General features: G+C 40.7%; 1 protein-coding gene across 1 annotated transcript; it reads left to right on the forward strand.

The window, feature by feature from the left end:
• The first annotated feature begins 213 nt into the window (after window positions 1-213).
• LOC149323976 (uncharacterized) lies at window positions 214-4,610 on the forward strand. The gene is made up of 4 exons (XM_089513029.1): window positions 214-584; window positions 1,626-1,782; window positions 1,912-2,103; window positions 3,865-4,610. Exons 1-4 carry the CDS (start codon window positions 453-455, stop codon window positions 4,377-4,379), a joined length of 996 nt encoding a protein of 331 aa, XP_089369155.1. The 5' UTR covers window positions 214-452; the 3' UTR covers window positions 4,380-4,610.
• Window positions 4,611-21,648: the final 17,038 nt, after the last annotated feature.

A 21,648-nucleotide genomic window follows, 5' to 3' on the forward strand; every position in this document is an offset into this window, starting at 1 on the left:
TTTGCATTGTGCTTTTCTAAATTGTTTTACCTGCCCTGAGCACTTAAGATGCCAAAAGAAAGCAATAATGATCCTTTAAAAAAAATACATCCCATAGCTGAACCTATGGGATTGGGGGGGGGGGGGCAATCCCCTGCTGGGTTTGAGGAGTGGTTGTGCAATGAGGCAACTTTTCCAACAGGATGTTCCCATTAGGTGAAACCCCGCGTTCTGAATCGAATTCAAGGAGTGCCGTTCCTATTAGGATTCGATTTATACCTAGAACGGTTCTAGAGCAACCCGCATTCGTCCCCATTAGAAATCGAATCGTAGAGCGGGATAAAATTTTAAATCGATTCTTCCTCATTTAACGCGTGTTAAAAAAACACTAGGGTCCAACCTACAGTTTTCCATTGATTCGAGTTAGGAACCGGAGTATTTAAATAGGAACGACAGCCGTGGATTCGTGTTAGATGGATGGGAGGAGCGGACCGCGATGGGGGCTGTCCCTGGGGGAGTTGCCCTTTCTGTCCCCATCCGTCGTGACCGCCGCCATCTTTCCTTTGTCCGTTGCTCAAGCCTTGATCTTGTTGCAGAAAAGAAAGGTAAGGACTCGTTTTAATTTTTTTAATATTTTATTTTTGCCAGAGGCGCTCGTTCCCTGAATCGTTCAAGCGCCTGGATCCCCTGTTAACTAAGCGCCTGCTGCATCTGTCAAACGGAGCTCAGCTGGCCCTTCTCTGACAGGCGCTTGCCGGCTTTTTTTCCCCCCCTATGCTGTGTGATGCTAATATTACATTTATTTGTTTCTGAAGTCATAAATTTCCGCTGTGCTACCTAGTAATAGTAACCATCAATCATGATACTTTTTTTGGATGATGTTTTATTTTAGTGTTACTGAGGACGGTAGAGGGTGGAAAGTTAAGCTGTAGGTGGAGGGTTTTCATATTATTTGCTTGGCCAGTTCAATTCTATTTGTAACTGAGGCCTGAAGAAGGTTTGGTTTGGGGGGGTTAAGAAATTTTGTTTTGCTGGTATTACAAGACAAGCCTTTAGGGGGAGTAGCAAGCAGTAGCGGTGGGCAGCGGGGGATGGGTATCTGTTTCCAGCATCCTTGGTCCATGCCTGGCTGGCATAACAAATGACGGGAAAGGGCTACTTCTCGTTGCCATGGGGACACATTGCTGCAGTGCTTCAAAGGTGAGAAATTAGCACCTTTACTGCCTTGCTCCCTCCCCCATTTCCGCCTACAACTTCCAGAGCCATTTTTGAAATCACTTTTGAGGTGAGGTGAAGACAACTTGTGCTTGTTCCAGCCTCATTTTGGCTACCCTGAAACTAATTTAGCTATGGAAGAAAGAACACAAGTTGGAGGAAGGGGCGCTAGCTGGAAAGTAGAAGAGACTAGATGTTTGATTGCTATTTGGGGAGAAGAGACAGTGCAGATGCAACTTAGCAAAAACCACAGGAACATCTGTGTGTATGAAAAAATTGCGTCTCAACTACGTAAACATGGATTTAATCGTTCTGCTTCGGAATGCAGAACGAAGGCGAAATCGCTGAAACGCGGTTTTAAGAAATCTCTTCAGATGTCAAAAACCAGTGGGATGGGAGCTATTGATTTTCCATTTTTCCATGAACTACAGGACGTCTTTGCTGGAGACGCTAGCATTGAAGCGAAAAGAGCAGCAGGGGGAAATGCTTTAAGGTTTGAGAAAAAAACCAACCCTACAGAAATGCCACCCAACACGCAACCTCTTAGCTCAACACCTGATGTGTCATCTGAGGATCTATTTACTCAAGGTAAGATTATTGCAAAAAATTAAAACATCCTATGTATTGGCGAGTACAAATTTCAAGATGTTTGCAATAATATATGTTGCAAAGCCGTTTCAGAAATTACTGTACCACCAACCCTTTTTAATTCTGCAGATGCTGTTCAAGAACACTTTGTTTTGAACTTGACTTCAGTACAGGAAGAAAGAGATGAAGACATGACTGTAATTGACTCTGAGCAAGATGATACGGTGCCAATGGGAGAGTGCGTCCCTGAACAGGCAATTTCTGGTGATGTGGAGCCAGATGAACCAGAATTTCCGAATCTACAGCCTGTTCAACCAAGCGGTTAGTCCATTTCATACCCTTCCAAACCCCTTACATTCCACATTTAATTTTGTCTCATTAGCCCAGCAGCATTGTATGGCCACATTCTTCCCCACCCCCCAACAACACTGAATAACATTCTACAGAAAGGTCATTACAATGGCCTTCCTTTTTATTTCTCCCATTCCTCTCCTGCAATGTGGAGGGGGGAGATATGTGGTCAGAGAGGAACATGGCTTTGCAGCCAGCAGTGGCTGAGGCTGAGAGTATGTGACTGGACAGAGGTGTCGCTGGTGAAGGCCTTTCTGTTCATTGTTCCCCTTTCCTCTCCAGCAATGGGAAGGGGGGGAGATATGTGGACAGAGGAAAATGTCATTTTCCTTTGTTTAATAGCCAGCCAGGCTGGGATTGGAACTAGAGGAACATGATTCCTTAAAGGGGGAGGGAGATGTGGGCTGGCATTTCAAATGCAGATGTACCTCTCCTCTACCTCCTATGCAAGGGACATTATTGATATGCACAAACCCCCACCACTTCCCAGGCCTGAACTACATGGCTGAATTCTGCAGCCAGCAGTGGCTGAGGCTGAGAGTATGTGACTGGACAGAGGTGTCGCTGGTGAAGGCCTTTCTGTTCATTGTTCCCCTTTCCTCTCCAGCAATGGGAAGGGGGGGAGATATGTGGACAGAGGAAAATGTCATTTTCCTTTGTTTAATAGCCAGCCAGGCTGGGATTGGAACTAGAGGAACATGATTCCTTAAAGGGGGAGGGAGATGTGGGCTGGCATTTCAAATGCAGATGTACCTCTCCTCTACCTCCTATGCAAGGGACATTATTGATATGCACAAACCCCCACCACTTCCCAGGCCTGAACTACATGGCTGAATTCTGCAGCCAGCAGTGGCTGAGGCTGAGAGTATGTGACTGGACAGAGGTGTCGCTGGTGAAGGCCTTTCTGTTCATTGTTCCCCTTTCCTCTCCAGCAATGGGAAGGGGGGGAGATATGTGGACAGAGGAAAATGTCATTTTCCTTTGTTTAATAGCCAGCCAGGCTGGGATTGGAACTAGAGGAACATGATTCCTTAAAGGGGGAGGGAGATGTGGGCTGGCATTTCAAATGCAGATGTACCTCTCCTCTACCTCCTATGCAAGGGACATTATTGATATGCACAAACCCCCACCACTTCCCAGGCCTGAACTACATGGCTGAATTCTGCAGCCAGCAGTGGCTGAGGCTGAGAGTATGTGACTGGACAGAGGTGTCGCTGGTGAAGGCCTTTCTGTTCATTGTTCCCCTTTCCTCTCCAGCAATGGGAAGGGGGGGAGATATGTGGACAGAGGAAAATGTCATTTTCCTTTGTTTAATAGCCAGCCAGGCTGGGATTGGAACTAGAGGAACATGATTCCTTAAAGGGGGAGGGAGATGTGGGCTGGCATTTCAAATGCAGATGTACCTCTCCTCTACCTCCTATGCAAGGGACATTATTGATATGCACAAACCCCCACCACTTCCCAGGCCTGAACTACATGGCTGAATTCTGCAGCCAGCATAATTATTTCTGCTCTTCCTCTCTGACTTGGGGTGGGGGATTTTTAACAAAAAAATAAATGTTAGCTTCTATAAATCATATTCATAAATGAATTAACAAATTCTTATCTGAATGTAATTTTGTAATATTCAACAATGTTATATATGTAATGATATTTTAAATAATTTTTAAATTTAAGAATTTTTAAAAATGCAAGAAACTTACAAATATTTTTCATATTTTATACTTTCAGAAACTTACTCTGCAAGACAAATTGCATCACTCACCCCCTCGGAGAGGCTTGCTTTAATTAGGAAAAAATCTGGAAAAGCAAATTATGAATTGTTGGGTCGTGAATTGATGGTAACCTCAAGGAAAAATGTGGAGACTCTAGTGGAAAACAGTAATGATCATTTTAAGGAAGAAATGCAATGGAAAAAGTTGTATCTAGAAGAAACAAGGTCTAATTTCAAGGAGTTAATAGGTGTTTTAAAAGAGTTTACAAATACATACAAGGAGGAGTGTGCAATGAGACAGTCAAAACCAGTCAGGGTTGTTAGGCGTGTGAAGAGAAAGGTTGCTGATAATGTACAATGTGAAGAACAATGTCTTCCAACAAATGAATTAGATGCATGCGCAAAAGAAAACAAAACCTCACAGTGTTCAGAAGAGCAACCAGTCAACCCCGGTCCAAGTGTTGCCTTGGATATTTCTAGAAAGTTCCGGGCCCCAAGAGTAATAAAGAAGCCTGTACCTTTTTCTCCATGATTAAAGAAATAACAGTACGATTAGTTACTGCATGTCAGAAATTTTAGGATTTTAGCTGTAATAAATGGTAATGCATAGATAGTTGAATTGGTTTTGTGCTATGTGTTTGCTCTATTCTTTTCTGCTGCAGGATTTTGATGTATTATGTTTGTTTTAGTGAAGACTTTAGTTTAAGCAAATTAATTTGGATGTAGAGAACACTGTTGTACTATTTGTAATGCACTAGAAATAAATCACAATGTGGGTAAAAATTTGACAGGAAAATATTATTAACTTTATTACAAAACTGCATCACTAACAGTTTTTAAAAAGGAAAAATTATATACATTTGTATTGGTAACATGGTTGTATCAACACTTCATTGTATAGAAAAGTGCATATGTTGACTTCAAATTCTTGTCATGATTTACCCTGTCAAACCTCTGATATAGTGTTAAGAAGACATATAGAGGTATGTGACATGTCTTTACCTGAGATTAACATAGAATGTTGTACATAATGGTATTCAACATATATTACCGTTATAGGAATAACATGTAACGTAGTAAAATGTGTTTAACACACATTGACACAGTATGATCATAACAAAATAATCTACCACCTATGTAAACATATGTACACACACATATATGTATATATACATAAATATATATGTAAACATATATAAACATATGTAGACATATGTAAACAATGGCTTGGCATAGAGGTAGTGCTGTCATTGTGTGCACTATGCAAAGTGATCTAGAAACCGTACAGTTATAGCAAAGTGAAAAAGTAACAGCCTTGCTGTTGAACATATGCTTTTTCAACAAATTGCCAATGTTTAATGAGAAGAGGGTATTCTACTACCTCTGGTAGCCATATGTAAACATTGGCTTGGCATAAAGGTAGTGATGTCAGTGTGTGTACTATGCAAATTAGTGCTCCACAATTATTACTGTTGTAGCACTGGTACTTACTAATGGCTTGCCCTTGACAAAATGTGTGCCACACAAAGTGCACTAGTGCTTTTTAAAATTCAATTGGCTGTAAGCAGCATGTTCCTTATCTGTACCTTTCATAGCAGCAGTTAATGATCTGATCATTTATGTAGAATCAAGGTTTTTGACTGGTCTCAACCAGACAATGCCAATCTGTGATGAGCTTAAGAAAGGTATCATCTTTGATAGACATATGTAGAAGTTACATTGGCATAGAGGTAGTTCAGTCACTGTGTGTGCACTATGCAAAGTGCTCCACAAATCTTGGATTTATAGCACTGTATCTAACGAAAATCTTTTTATAGAAAAAAAAGGTATGGTACACAAAGTGCAGTAGTTCTTCTATACATTCACTTGGCATAGAAGTACTTTTGTCAATGTGTGAACAATGTAAAGTGCTACACAAGTGTTGCTTAAATTGCTACATATCTTACATTTGTTACTGTGTTAACTATCCAAAGTGCTACACAAGTGTGGCTTTAATTGCAACATTACATATCACTTGAGGTAGAATAGGAACAGTGTGATCACATCAAGAAATCCACCATCTAGTACAGACATGGCTTTGAGGTAGTGCAGTCACTGTGAGCCCTATCCAAAGTGCTTACAGTTCTTTGGTTCATAGCAAAATTAGTCACTACAGCCTTGTTCTGGAAACAAGGTGTCTGCACTGCCTTCAGTAGACTGTACCAGATTATCTGGGCATATAGGAAGTGCGGTAAACGTAAAGACCTAACAAAGTGCAAACTTTTTGTAGAAGACACCTACCTAGGTAGTTTAGGTTATGTTCATCTGTAGCTTGTTTGATAAGAATATCTGTGTAACTTTGTTTTCTGACCAGCAAGGCTAGGAGGCCTGGCATCAGTGATAACTTCCTATTCTTTATTATTTATTTAACATTTACTCTTTCTTATAAGAAGAATATGCTATCTCTTTGCTCCTGTACACGTGCCTTTAATTAAGCAAGGGATTGCTCTTGTTTAGCAAGAAAGGAAACTAGATCTCTCTTCCAAGCAAATATCAGAGTGTGTTTGGGAAATATAGTTCATTGACAATTCACTGAGTGATGGGACCGGAAAAATAGTTCTTTTAAAGGGACTCCATGAGATTAAGGCCCCCAAAGGGACCTAGACATAACAACTAACACTGGTCCTGAGCTACTCACGCAATGTTGGGATTGTAATCAATCCACTGCTGCAATCAAATGTGTAGTTCAATGGAAGTTACACAACTTGCAATTGCGAACATAACTTTATTTTCCAAACCAAAAATATGTGGAAATGCACTATTCCAGGAAATTGTCATAGACAACAACGGAAGTATTGTTTTGCTTGAGTAAATTAAAATGTAAGGTATGTAACTCTTCATACAAGTTGAGATTATAAGCATTACATTACTTTTACCAGCAATATATGAAGAAGCACTATACGAGGATGATTATCATGGACAGCGCACAAAATGGTTTTTTGTTTAATTAAACTGTAATGAAAGTTTTGTAACACTTTGTATGATGTTATGAATTAAAATACTCCACAAAGGCATCTCTAATCCTCTCCCCCTTTTCCCTTTCCTGTTGATCAGTCAAATAAGTAGTAGGATCAATGACATATGTCTCAGGAGAAGTGTTATGTCCCAGTAGAACATCTCCATTGCTCTCTATGATGTTATGCAGAATACAGCAAGTTAAAATGGCAGAAGGTAAATTTTCAAGAGACAGGTCTAGACCTTTAAGCAGTGCTTGAAATCTAGATTTCAAACGCCCAAATGCTCTTTCAACCACGATTCTCGCTCGAGATAGTCTCTTATTATAAACTCCCTCCCTCCTGCTATGCCCGATCTTAAACGGAATGAGCAAGAAAGGCTTTATGGGATATCCACCATCGCCCAAAAGAAGCGGCCCGACCTGTTGACCTTTAATTGTCAAAGTCGGAGAACCTTGGACATACAGTCCAGCCTTTAATGCGTGGTAAATAGGGGATTCCTGCAGGACATGACTGTCGTGATTTGTTCCTGCATGTCCACAGAACAGATCAATAAATCTTCCAGTGTGATCACATGTTGCCTGTAGAATCATGGAGTGTTGCTGTTTCCGATTTATGTACTGCGGTCCCTCGTGAGCAGGTGCCTTGATCGTCATGTGGCATCCGTCAATTGCTCCAATCACCTGAGGGAACCCCAGCGCTTCAAAGCCAGACATATTCTGTGATTGCAAAATAGACCAGAAAAATAACATTAGTAATATAATAAGCACAGCACATGCTGTAGATGATCTAAATTTAAATTTTTAAGCAGGTAGATAGATAGATAGATGGATAGATAGATAGATGTATGGATGGATAAACAGAAAAAACGACAGGAAGGCAGGAAGGTGTAGATACTAGCTGAGACATTTACAGACTAGCTGAGGCAATGGCAGTCTTCTAGATAGATAGATAGGTAGATAGATAGATAGATAGATAGATAGATAGATAGATAGATAGATTGTGGCATCCTTAAATTGCTCCAATCACCTGAGGGAACCCCAGGGCTGCAAAGCCAGACATATTCTGTGATTGCAAAATAGACCAGAAAAATAACATTAGTAATATAATAAGCACAGCACATGCTGTAGATGATCTAAATTTAAATTTTTAAGCAGGTAGATAGATAGATAGATGACTAGATAGATAGATATATGGATGGATAAACAGAAAAAACGACAGGAAGGCAGGAAGGTGGAGATACTAGCTGAGACATTTACAGACTAGCTGAGGCAATGGCAGTCTTTTAGATAGATAGATAGATAGATAGATAGATAGATAGATAGATTGTGGCATCCTTAAATTGCTCCAATCACCTGAGGGAACCCCAGGGCTGCAAAGCCAGACATATTCTGTGATTGCAAAATAGACCAGAAAAATAACATTAGTAATATAATAAGCACAGCACATGCTGTAGATGATCTAAATTTAAATTTTTAAGCAGGTAGATAGATAGATAGATGAATAGATAGATAGATATATGGATGGATAAACAGAAAAAACGACAGGAAGGCAGGAAGGTGGAGATACTAGCTGAGACATTTACAGACTAGCTGAGGCAATGGCAGTCTTTTAGATAGATAGATAGATAGATAGATAGATAGATAGATTGTGGCATCCTTAAATTGCTCCAATCACCTGAGGGAACCCCAGGGCTGCAAAGCCAGACATATTCTGTGATTGCATAATAGACCAGAAAAATAACATTAGTAATATAATAAGCACAGCACATGCTGTAGATGATCTAAATTTAAATTTTTAAGCAGGTAGATAGATAGATAGATAGATAGATAGATAGATAGATAGATGGATAGATAGATATATGGATGGATAAACAGAAAAAACGACAGGAAGGCAGGAAGGTGGAGATACTAGCTGAGACATTTACAGACTAGCTGAGGCAATGGCAGTCTTCTAGATAGATAGATAGGTAGATAGATAGATAGATAGATAGATAGACAAACCTTTCTATAGTCTCCTAGATAGACAGCCCTCCGCAGTAGAACCATTTCCATACACAGGAACACCTCAATGATAGCCTTGTATGCTGTTGACTTTCCCACACCGAAAAAAGTTCCAACTGTGGCATATGAGCCACCATGGGCCAGGTAAAATATGGCCATGGCAATTTGCTTTTCTACAGGAACTGCCTTGCGGAACCTTGTGTTTTGCCGGGAAAGATGGGGACGCAGCTCGTCAGCAATCATTTTGAAAACCGCGCGTGGCATTCTGAAATACTGCTTCCAATTACAGTCAGACCAGACAGTTCTAGCATACACGTTCCAGTGAACATCAGTCTTGGGGTATATCCACCACCTCCTAGCCATCGGTTGAAAGCAGTTCTGGGCGCCTTGCCGAAATAAAAAAAGGATTTCATCCAATAATAAAATATAACTTCTCATTTCTTCAGCATGCTCCCCGCTGTCACACAATGTCAAAACAGCTCCGCATTGGACCAAGAGGTTGTCAATAAGCAATGGGATCAATGAAAACATATACTCAAATTTCTGACGACGATCCATGATTGCTGAGATCCCGAGCAAAGGTAAACCAGGTACCAGTGGGAGGGAAATGTATATAAGGCGAGCAGCGCTTATGACGTTTGATCAATTAAGCGCCCTGATTGGTCCAATTTTTTAAAAAAACCGCCAAAAATACTTCGTTTTACAAACGGTCAATGAAATGGAAACGATGCCAAAAGATAAATCGCTTCCAAATAATCCGGTTTAAGCCTACGTCATAATGACGTACTATTGATTGACAGCTCCAAATAAGGTATGGAGGAAAAAAACCGATTTATTTAAACACCGATTTCATGCCAAGTAGGAACGCTTGAAGGTAAATACATCGATTTAAATTGCCAGATGGGCACGATAAAAAAAGCGGTTCTGAAAGCGGGATAAGAACAGTGTTTTCTTGATTCGGTTTTATTAAACCCGTACTATCTTAAACCGTTTCAAATCTTAAGTGAGAACACCCCGCAAGTGCTGTGGCTGACCTAAGATTCAGAATCAATCGTTCATACCTCAGCTGAATGGTCCTTTTATTCCATCAAGTTGGCACTCTTGGAAGCAGTACTGGGAGCAGTAACTAAGCAAGGATATAGATGGGAAATATTTGTTCCTAGCAGGGACTCAAAGACTTCAATTACGCTACTAGAGAAAAGTATAAATATTGTCAATGCCAAACTCAAATCAAAACCAGCTCAAGAAAAACAGTGGCTCCCATCCAGGGATTAATTAACTTTATCAAAAGCAAAGGTTCATTTCATTTCCATGGATTCTTATTTCTGCAGTGTTCAAAAGGATATTGTTTTTTATTCACAATGTGAAAGAGTTGGGTTTTTAAAAAAAATCTTTTTCACACTATGCTCCTATAATTACATACAATTGTCTTTTTGCAAAACAGGTGGTATAATAACTTGCTCACAGAACTGAATCCCACAGGCACTGAAGTATAATAAAATTGTTTTAAAATGACCTTTCTCCAGCATGTTTTTGTTGTTTTTTGTCTTTGAAACAATCTTGCATTTGGAAAATATGGAGGAATTTGTATTTACTTTGTCTTTGGAAAACATCGATGAGACAATGTCATATGCAAATAGGAACTCAAATATTGTTTCATTTTGGAAAGTGATGAAGGTTCTAAAAAAGGGAAATGAACATGTCTCTTGTATTTTCTCATCCTAGTATGCTAAAAAAATGGTTTAATTTCCTTGAGACAGGAGTGAAATTAATTCCTGTATAAAAATTATGGAAGTCCCTCCTTATCTGAGGGTTAGGGACCAGAGGAGTGTTGGAAAGTGGAATTGGTGGAAAACTGGGACCCAAATGCATCTGAGGAAGGAAACTTAAGTCTATGAAAGCTCATGCTGCCAACCTCTTTCTTTCAGTCACTCTCAAAGGTGCTATAAGATCTCTCTACTTACTACAAAATTGTAACTCTACAATTCAACTTCAACTGACATGAAATGCCAGGAGTCACGGTTTAAGGAGATATATTTAGCATTCTCAGCCCAAGAGCTCTAGGGCTTCACTAAACTACAAACCCCAGGATGCCATAGCATGCAGCCACCATGGCAGTTAAAGTGGAATCATAATGCTTTAATTGTATAGTGTGAAAGGGCCCTAAGTGTCAAGCTCTTGTAGGACCAACCTAGAATCTCTCCCTTTCTTCAAGCCCATTGTAGCTATGATTCTGTCACTCCATGTTTCTGTGCAGTAGCCTAGCATCTGATATAAAATTCCAAGTGCTATAAGAATGGAATCACTGACCATAGATACAGTACCAGGTAGAACTAGATTGTAGTTCTAGATTGTGACTAGGGAATGTTTTTGTGAAGGTTAATGATACCAGCCACTGTATTTCCCAGAAATGGAGTTAAGCTGGGCTCTGCATGTCAGTTACTTGAATACATGATTCATTTTTCTGTGACCTGAATTTCCATGTCCCAGGTGCAGAATTTGTGGTTTTCTTGTCACAGTAAATGCAAAAAGAAGCAACACACCTGTGATATTTTTTCTCCACTTGACAACCATGGTTAAATGTGCTGCTCTGTTTTCCTGTGCAGAATTATTTAAGTCTTCTGGCCAGCTTTACAGTTTACTTCATTTGACAGACTGTTTAAACAGTTTTCTTTTGAAACTAGTTCAACACACACAAACACATACATACAGTGTGTTATTTTAAATTTACACATCATAAGAGATGGGGGAATGGCATGACAGATATAGGAAAGAACATTTTCGTTTACAGAAGTAGAAACTCTGCTTCTATATAATCAAAGCTTCTATGTGTAATAAAGGCATATAAAATTATGGCAGAGTTTGCTCTAAGCTCTCTCTCTCTCTCTCTCTCTCTCTCTCTCTCTCTCTCTCTCTCTCATGCTTTTCTACTACACAAGAAGCCACACAGTTGATACCAAGGAAATGTTTCTCCCTGGTCTGCCTGGCACCACATGTTCTTTGGCATGGCCATAGAGCACATCACAGAAAGTGACAGAGCCAGCCCCACTGAGATACTAACTGAAGTTACATGGGCATCATCAAAATGTGGTGGTATCTCAGTGAATGAACCAGGGCTGACAACTCTTAAACAGTAGTGAAAGTAATTACAATACCTAGTGATGAAAAGCAGGGCTTTCTTGGTATCAATGAGTTCTGTAGACATGGTACAAAAAAGAAAGCAGAGTATAGCTGATAATGCCAGCATCAACACAGTTGGCTTCAAAGGAGCCAGATATCTATTCTCTCTCATATATATATATATATATATATATATACACACACACACACACACACACACACACACACACACATTCTCTCTCTCTCTCTCTCTCTCTCTCTCTCTCTCTCCTTGGTCACCCATGGTGCAGCCAGGAAATTGGTACCAATAATATATTATGAATATAGGGCTGTGAAAACTATGTCTGTAGCAGCCAACATGGTGTTGTGGTTTAAGTACTGGACAAGGGCTGTGGGAGACCATGGTTTGAATCCTTGCTCAGTCATGAAACTTGCTATACAGATTGCCTCTAAGGGGCAGTATGCAGCTGCCCCTTTCCTGGCCAGATCAGGGTTGCGGCAACCTCATGCTATGGACCTGATCTGGCCTCTGGAGAGTGCAAAAAGGAGCCACAAAAAGCAGCTCCTTTTTGCACCTTTCAAGGGGTCCCATCATAGCCGTGGCGGCACGGCTTTATAACACCCCTTCAGCACTGCATCATGTGGTTGCAACGCTGGAGATATGTCATAATGGCACCTGCTGTGTGGACCAGCACGTGCCAAAATGGTGCCATGGGGGCAGAGTTAGGGCATCCAGTGTGAGGATGCTGCACCCTGACTCCGCCCACAGCCCAGCACTTTCTGTAGGTCTGTTTAGGGCCTAAGTCTTTCATTCTAAGAGCAAAGCTCCTCTGAATAAATCTTGCCAACAAAAACCTTTGATAGAGTTGCCATGAATTGGAGTCAACTTGGAGGAACATAACAATAATGACTACAAGATAACAATAGTCATTTTAATTTTCTGTTTCTGTTTCTGGGTTTTTTTCTTATCTATTTCCTTTAAGAAATAACTCTATCCCTTATAGCCCACAGTGCCAGCTGCACAAAAATTTATATCTTACTGCACATTTTATTTTCTTAGTAAACAAAACATGTGCATCTGCCCATTAGAATAATGCCTGTACTGTGACCAATACATGGGTCCAACCTTCGTTCTTCTAATGCACACAGGTCTCAAGGGCAAAATCTACCTACCATAATTCCATATTCTTTCCTCCTCCAGTGCATTCATTAGCCACACTTTGAACCTCAAATGTCTGATTGACTGTCTTACAGACATGCTAAACAATATTTAAACAAGGGATGGGTTATTCTTGGTCCTCCAGATATATTGCAATACAATTCCTTACCACTGGCTTGAGCTTCTGAGAATTAAAAGGATACATCTGGAGGACCACAAGTTCCCACCCACCCACCCCCCCACTGATTAAACTGATGATGGTCTGACACCATTCACAATTCACTCTCTTAGGCCCCATTCTCACTGGCCCATTTACCCTGGATGTAATTGGGCAGATCTGGGTCCCCCCTCCCGAATCTCTCCGGAAGCAAGTACCCACTATCATTTACCTTAATTGGGGTAATTTAACCCTGAATGCCATAGCAGCTCTTGCAGAGAGTTCACATTTGTAGGTACCAGTTTAAAAGAAGGCTCCTTTGCGGTCAATCAAATTCAGTTCTGCTTTCATCAAAGGTGATGTTTCCTACAGCAATTGGGCAACTGGATGGGTGCTTCCCCCCTCCTTTTTAAAAAAAAAAACTGGCGGCAGTGTGTGCATATTTTGTCAAATTTAAAAACCTCCAGGTGTGTGTGTATGTGTGTGTTGTGTGTATTTGAGTCACTACAGATTATGGATCTTCCTCTGCCTCCGTTTTCAACCACAAAATACAATCTAATGCCATCTCTGCATCCTCCCTCCTTGTGATTCCAGAATGCCTCATACACATACAATAATAATAATAATAGTAATAGTAATTAATTCCTCACCTCAGAATGCCATCTCTGCATCCTTTCCTTTCCCTCAGCCACCCCAGAATTCCTTACAGACAGTAGCAAAAGCATTCTGTATCAGTTTGCCAAATTGAAAGAGAAACGTTTGTAACATTAGCATTGTAGCATTCGCATATAAAAAATAATTTAGAAAAAAAGCCTCTTGCAAAGTGAGGTGCCGTGCTGGGAGCAAGCTAATGAAAGGGAAATGTAGCACAAGTGCACACATTTTATCTATATATGTATCTACCTGTAAAAAATATTCACATAGTCTGTCAAAATAAAAATACCAAAAAAGGGCATGTTCCGTTCCCTGCCCTCTCTCTGACCAAATTCCTTCCCCTGAACTTGACCCTTCGCCCTGCTCCTTCTTCCTCCTCCTGCCCTTCATGGCCCCCTTCCTTCCCCTGGCTCCTTCTTCTTCCTGCTCCTTCACCCCAATGAAGGGGAGGCATGTTCTGCCCTCTGCCCTCCCTCTGACCTAAACCCCTCCCCTGAACTTGACCCAATCAAGATCTGGGACAAGTTCATATTTGCCGGACCCAGTTTTTCTCGAAAGATACAGCTTTTACTCCACTTTCAAAAGACCCGTGCCAAGGGGCATTAGCCCTGAACTGGTGTGAAAGCCTCATTTTTGCTTGTGGAAGGATCGGGGCCAATATGAACCGCCCGTGGTTAATCCAGGTTCTGATCTGGGGTAAAAGATAGTCTGAATGGCCCCTTAGAAAGAACTACTAACACCAAATGCCTAAGAATATATTGTAAGACAACACTTTAGAAACTAAAGGGCACCTCTTCCTTCCCCTTCTTGAAGCAGCTGGAATGATTCTAAGGAAAGGATGCAGGTGAGCCAAGTGAAATTAGTAATTTGTAGGAACACATACAGATATACAATCTCTAAGTTTCAAATTCACACCTGCATGTCATGGTGTGTTTGTTAGACTAAACTGCCTGCCCTAGAAAAATAAAACATTAGGTTGTTGTTATGTGCCTTCAAGTTGTTTCAGACTTATGACAAGCCTATGGTAAACCTATCATGAGGTTTTCTTGGCAGGATTTGTTCAATGGGGTGGGGGGGAGTTGCCCTTGCCTTCCTCTGTGTCTGAGAGAGTGTGACTTGCTTAATGCCATCCTGTGGGTTTCCATGGCAGAGCAGGAATTTGAATTCTGGTCTCATGGATTCACAAATATCTACACCAGGCTGGCTCTCAAGATGTGAAGAACAGGGATGACTAAGGCAATTATAGCACAAGACACCAGAAATGAGGGAATGAATTAGAATTTATTAAACTGGAATTATAATTTAGGGAAATTCATAAGAAATGCTGAAGCTGAAGGAAGAGGAAGAGGAGGATTCTATACAAAATTCTATACAAAAGAAAGCAAAGCAAGACCTAGGCTGACAAATAGGGGATAATACTAGATGAGAATGCTGCCATGAGTGAAATCTTCAAATGAAATATATTTCCGGCAAAAAGAAATGCCTTTAAAGAAAGCCTTTCTTGTTTGAAAACTAGAAAGGAAAGGATTTTGAAGTAATGAACCAACCCAACAGAGATGCACACAGCTCCAGACTTGCTCCTGGCTTGCTGTACTACCAACTGAACAAAAGAGGCTGGAAGCAATGGCTACTCGACTCACAGTCCCTGTTCTAAAGCACAATGACTGAAGAAATCCTGGTGAAATTTGTTGTATTACTAGAAGATAGACCTGCCTCTCTCCCCCACCTTGGCCATTATCAGACTTTACTTTTCTGAAATGCAGCACTAACAATGTTTCCTGAAGAACATTACTTCATTCAGTTCTGTTCATTTTTCAAAGGAATCCTACTTTGCTTAGCAATGCTCCAGAAATGGTCTAAAAGAGGATGATTTGCCTTGAGATTCAGCCACATCTGATGTCTACCTCTAATACACACACATACACATATACACACAGAGGGAGGGAGGGAGGGAGGGAGGGAGGGAGGGAGAGAGGGAGAGAGAGAGAGAGAGAGAGCTTCAGGATTATTTCATCAAAATTTGAATTTCACAGCAATGTTACTTCACAAAGACGTTAATATTCCTACATTTTATCATAACTGACTGTGTTGTTATTAATTAAGGATTTATCACAGTAGAAAAGCTATAGCCATTAGCTACAATGAGAAGTCTACAGAGGCACATGTACATAGATGCCATGTATTCATTCTGTCACAAAGTGACCTGAACGCACCCGCTGCCAATGAAGCAGCCAAACCTTTGGGCTACTATCCAGACAAACACCAGATGACAGAAAAGTATTTGGAAGTGTTGGTATTGTCTTTTCTTCTCTGCATTGCAGGGTCATTTCATAAGCTGCCTGTGATGTGGCGTTTGCAAGCCGTTGTGCTGGAAGGTAAAAAGAGAAAAATACCTGCAGTGCACATATAAATGAACTCTCTATCACAGCAGTCTTTGGCAATGCAATCTCTCTGTTATTTTCAGACAACTCAGATCCTGCCGTCTCAGTGATTAATCCCATTTCTGGCCATGGGGAGAAACTGCTTAGAAATGCATCAGAGTGTTCCAGTGTTTGGTCTGACTTCCCATCATCTCCTAAGCATAACTCAAAATGTGTGGAAGCACACACATGAAACATAAAACACAAAAAGAAGATTGCAGGACCAAAATGTATATAGGTCCTGATATCCCCTCTATAAATTTTATTTTGGAAATTATACAAATGAATATACATGCGCATAATTTCATTTGTTGTTGTTAACTGGTCTCGAATCGCTCTCAACCCATGGCGACCCTGTGGATGAGACATCTCCAAGACTGCCTGTCTTCCACTGCTTTGCTTAGTTCCTGCAAACTCATACCCATAAGCTCCCTAATAGTCCATTCATCTAGTATGTGATCTTCCTCTCTGTCTACTTCTCCTCAACCTTTCCTAGCATTATTGTTTTTTCCAGTGAGTCATGCCTTCTCATGGTGTGTCCAAAGTACCACGGCCTTGATTTTGTCATCTTGGCTCCGAGGGAGATTTCTGGCTTGATCGGCTCTAGGACCCACTTCTTCTTTTTTCACTGTCCATGGGATCCTCAGCACTCTTCTCCAGCACCACATCTCAAATGAATTGATACTTTCATACTGCAATATAAATAGCTGCAACTAGAGATCCACAAAAATGAAGTGATAGCAATTTGCTCCTATTTTTGTTTCTGATTTATGACCCCCCAAAAAGAAGAGGAACAGGATGAAGGAAAGATATTTTATCTTCTTACTTTTCTCATATGCTCACCAAAAATGCTTCTTCCCTGATATAACCACTAAGAACCATACACAGAAGCAGCATTTCATTCTAGCAGGAAGCATCAATATGTAAGAATAGTTGGATATATTTTACTGTTGTCTGTCTGCACAGCATTGCTTTCACTGAACAATGCATTTAGGACTGAAAGTCCTCCCCGTGATTATGCGGGAAGGACAGGACAAGGATGAGAAAAGGAGTGGACAAGGACTTCATGTCCCCCATTTGATAATCTCTGATGTTTCAAACTCAGCCTTTTAGCTTGAGAGAGAGAGAGGGAGAGAGGGAGAGAGAGAGTTCCTATATTAAGCTAGCACATCAGTTGAGGCTGAGTCTGTCTTATCTCCCTGGAATTCTGAAATCTGAAATACTCCAAAATCCAAAATTGTCCACATGGATGGCAGAGATAGTGGCCCCTTTGTTTTGTTTTGTTTGTTTGTTTGTTTGTTTTTTGGTGGTTCAGTGTACACAAACTTTGTTTCAGGCACAAAAGTATTTAAAAGATGGTGTATAAAATTACCTTCAGTAATATTTATACGCCCTTATGAAACATAAAGGAATTTCATGTTTAGACTTGGGTCCCATCTCCAAGATATCTCATTATGTATATGCAAATATTTAAATCTGTAAAAATCTAAAATACTTAATGGTCCCAAGTATCTTGTATAAGGGAGACTCATTCACCATCTTACAATCCTTTGTCTACCTTCTTCCTATTCAGCCCCTGCAGCCAGGTGAGTGCAGGCACACTGCAAACTCTGACAAACATGCATTAATTAGAAGATCTGGCATAGATGAGCCTGTCACTGCCAACACCAACACCACCGCCACGGAAGGCATGTATCCATTCATTCTAATCTGAACATATATCTGAAAAGGGCTTTTGTGGTCTTTCTTTTTCTAAACTAAAAAGGCTCCATTCTTTAGCCTTCAGCAGAATCCTTCTCTTTGTGTTTTGTTTATCATTATATTTTGTGGGGAATAAATACTTCTAAGCAAGTTTAAAGAAGCCAGCTTGGAGCCACCGATTATGGATAAATTAGAAAGCCATGAAAATCAGCATATAAAATGGACAGTCTAGTGGATCTCATTTTAGCAGCCAGAGAGATGCTTGCAGACTATCTCCCTCCCAATTCATGCTCCAGCCATAGGAACCTCCTCCATCTATGCCAGATCTTGCAATTATGAGTAAAGTACATCTCTCCACAAGTAGCTGAGAGCAACTTCACTGTTGCTGGTGGTTTTTTATTTTGTTTTGTTTGTGGTAGGGAGAGATAACAAGTCAACAATTTCCCTGTCTCTCCCAGGGTGAGACATTCTGCCCCACACCCTCAACCCACTAAGTATCACTGCAGGAGCACAGCCACCAACAGACATTGAAAGGTTTTGCAATGTCAGCTGCTCTCCCTTTGATAGTGATTATCTTCTTTGTATAAACGGGCACATCGAGTCCCTACCATGTTTATAACAACTTTGCCATGACCCCAAATGAAATCAGAGGACCCAGAGAGTAAAAGCCAGAGTGAGAGAACACAATGTATCTCATGCATCATTTTGTCAATTTCTGTTGCAGCTGTTTTATTAAACAGAGTGTTTTTTTAAAAATAAATAAATAAATAAAATAAAAAAAAAGGAAATTCAGTTTTTACACTTCATTGCACAGACCCTCATAGCCAGCATGGCTATTCTGATAGCAGCAGTCCAAACAAAAAAAAAGTGGTCCAAAATGCTGTATGACCTTTCACTCGCCATAAATTTGTCTGCACTTAACCAAGTAGCAGAGGTGCTGAGAAACCTGCATGTGCTCATAGAGGTGATATGAAATTGCAAAGCTGTGTAAGGGGATACCAGCTAGAGTACCTGAGGCACATCTGGGGTGCCGGATGTGCATCGCAGGCCCAATGCGCATAGGAGACCATAGCACATCGGTCCTGATTCCCTTCACTACCATTGCACATCAGTGCTATTGCCAGTTCTCCTATATAGTTATGTAACAGTAACCCTCTGCTGAATACAGGCATGGTGCAATTTTTGCTACTCTGTTTCCTTCAGACGCAAATCTACTTATGACTACACAATGGCTCAACAGGGTTCCAGCTGATTTTACCCCCTAGTGTTAAAATGCACTAAAGTGGGTTTTACAAACAGAAAACTACTTTCCATGACATGGAAAATATCTTGGATGACAGGCATACAGGACTCCTGCCTTATACTGAATGTACTCCTCACATAGGGTACCTGTGTCATGTGTGGTGTGATAAGCTTGCCAGATCTCAGGGACTTTTTTGTGTGGGACAAGGGTTGTTGTTGTGGTTGTTGTGGTTGTTGTGATTGTGTATCTTCAAGCTGTTTCCAACTTATGGCAACCCTATCATAGGTTCTATTGCCAATTTTCTTTAGAGGGGGTAGCCATTGCCATCCTTTGCGGCTGAGAGAGTGTGACTTGTCCAAGCTCACCCAATGGGTTTCCATGGTTGAGCTAGAATTCCAATTGTGATTCCCTGGTGTCCTAGTCCAATGCTGAAACCACTACACCATGCTGACAGGGTACAAATTCTCCAGTTTTGGTGGTGGGAGGAAGCAGTTCAAATCTCCAGTCCAGTTAGTAGAGCACCAATTTGCTACAATGCTTCATTGATTTGATGCTGCATCTATAGCTGCATCTGCACTGCAGAAATAATGCAGTTTGACACCACTTTAACTGGCATGGCTCAATGCTATGGAGTCCTGGGATTTGTAGTTTTGCGAGATATTTAGCCTTCTCTGTTAGAAAGTTTTGCAAATCCCAGCATTGAGCCATGACAGTTAAAGTGACATCAAACTACATTATTTTTGCAGTGCAGTTTAGATCTGAGGTTGTTTTGTTTTGTAAAATATATGATGTAGCTTTGCTTACAACTACAAAATATTAGATTAGGTTGCCTGGCATGAGGCTCTACAAATATGTGATCTTCAAGCGTGGAGAAGAGAAACAAGTAAAGAACTGCAGACTACAAAATAGAAGATGAACGTACTCAGCCTAACTGCAAACTAACTGATACAGTAAGAAAGACTCCTGGGGAGACACGCAAACTATCAGCTATTGACTATCAACATGCTAATGAACATATTCAGAGGAGGGTGACCAAAATGGTAAGAAGGTCTGGAAACCATGCCCTATGAGAAGCAGCTTGGGGAGCTGGGTATGTTTAGCCTGGAGAAGAAAAGATTAAGAGGTGACATAAGAGTCCTGTTTAAATATTTGAAGGGATGTCATATTGAAGAGGGAGCAAGCTTGTTTTCTGCTGCTCTACTGAACAGGACCCGGAACAATGGATGCAAGCTCCAGGAAAAGAGATTCCACCTGAACATTAGGAGGAACTTCCTGACAGTAAGGGCTGTTCAACAGTGGAACACACTCCCTCAGCGTGTGGTGGAGTCTCCTTCCTTAGAGGTCTTTAAACAGAGGCTGGATGGCCATCTGTCGGGGATGCTTTGATTCGGAGTTCCTGCATGGCTGGGGGTTGGATTGGATGTGGTCTCTTTCAGCTCTAAGATTCTATAAGGTTGCTAACTCTAACATCCTTCTGCCTTAAAACAAGACATGTATTGGCTTCTGGTGCACAATTCTTCTTAACAACAACAGTGGTGGGTAACACATAGCCCTCCTCTGTTTTAAATTAGCCCTTATACCCCTACACTCTCCCTGCACACACCATTGATAAAGAATTCAATAACATATCCTCATTCCAGCTGACAGGTCTATTACAGTATCCAGTAAAGAAGTGTTATACCCTCACTGTCATACAGAAAACTACACAGTGCAAACACAGACACCAGTGGAATGATAGACTGGTGAGTGTAGACTAGGGAGAGCTGGGTTCAAAGCTCACTTCTTTGTTGAACCAAATCATTGTAGTTCCAGCTAATCCAGGTCATAGGGCTGTTGAGGCTACAAAAGGGACAACATTATATGCCTCACATTGAATAACTTCAGAGAAGGCTACAAGGGTGAAAAATAAAGAAGAGGCAGTTGCAGTTGGCAAACTCTTGGGGTGCAGCAGAGTGTATACCCTATTCCTCCAGATTCCAAATAGGTTTATTTTTAAATGATGGGGACATTCAAAAGTCTCAGAAACAGAAATTTGCCCTAACAGAAAAATATGCACTCTGTGCATGATAAATGAAAAAGAATTATTCATTTTTTCTGTACAAAAGAAGAAGCTGAATTTAAAGGCCCAGCAGCATGTATAAACAGACATAGGGTTCATCAAGCACATGGAGATTAACCAGAAGTAATTGTACCGGATCAATACTAACCCTAGTTACTTATTTCTGATTTCAATGGGATCAACTTTTAAGTAGAAAAGGTCAGGACTCCAGCCTACATATTGCTTCCCTGCAGTAAGTAATTGTCTAATATTTCTCACGGAAAAATATGAAAAATATATCATTCCATCTTAA

This window comes from Sceloporus occidentalis, unplaced genomic scaffold (assembly GCF_023333645.1).
Source record: "Sceloporus occidentalis isolate IW3139 unplaced genomic scaffold, rSceOcc1.0.p SCAF_1, whole genome shotgun sequence".
NCBI lineage: Eukaryota > Metazoa > Chordata > Lepidosauria > Squamata > Phrynosomatidae > Sceloporus > Sceloporus occidentalis.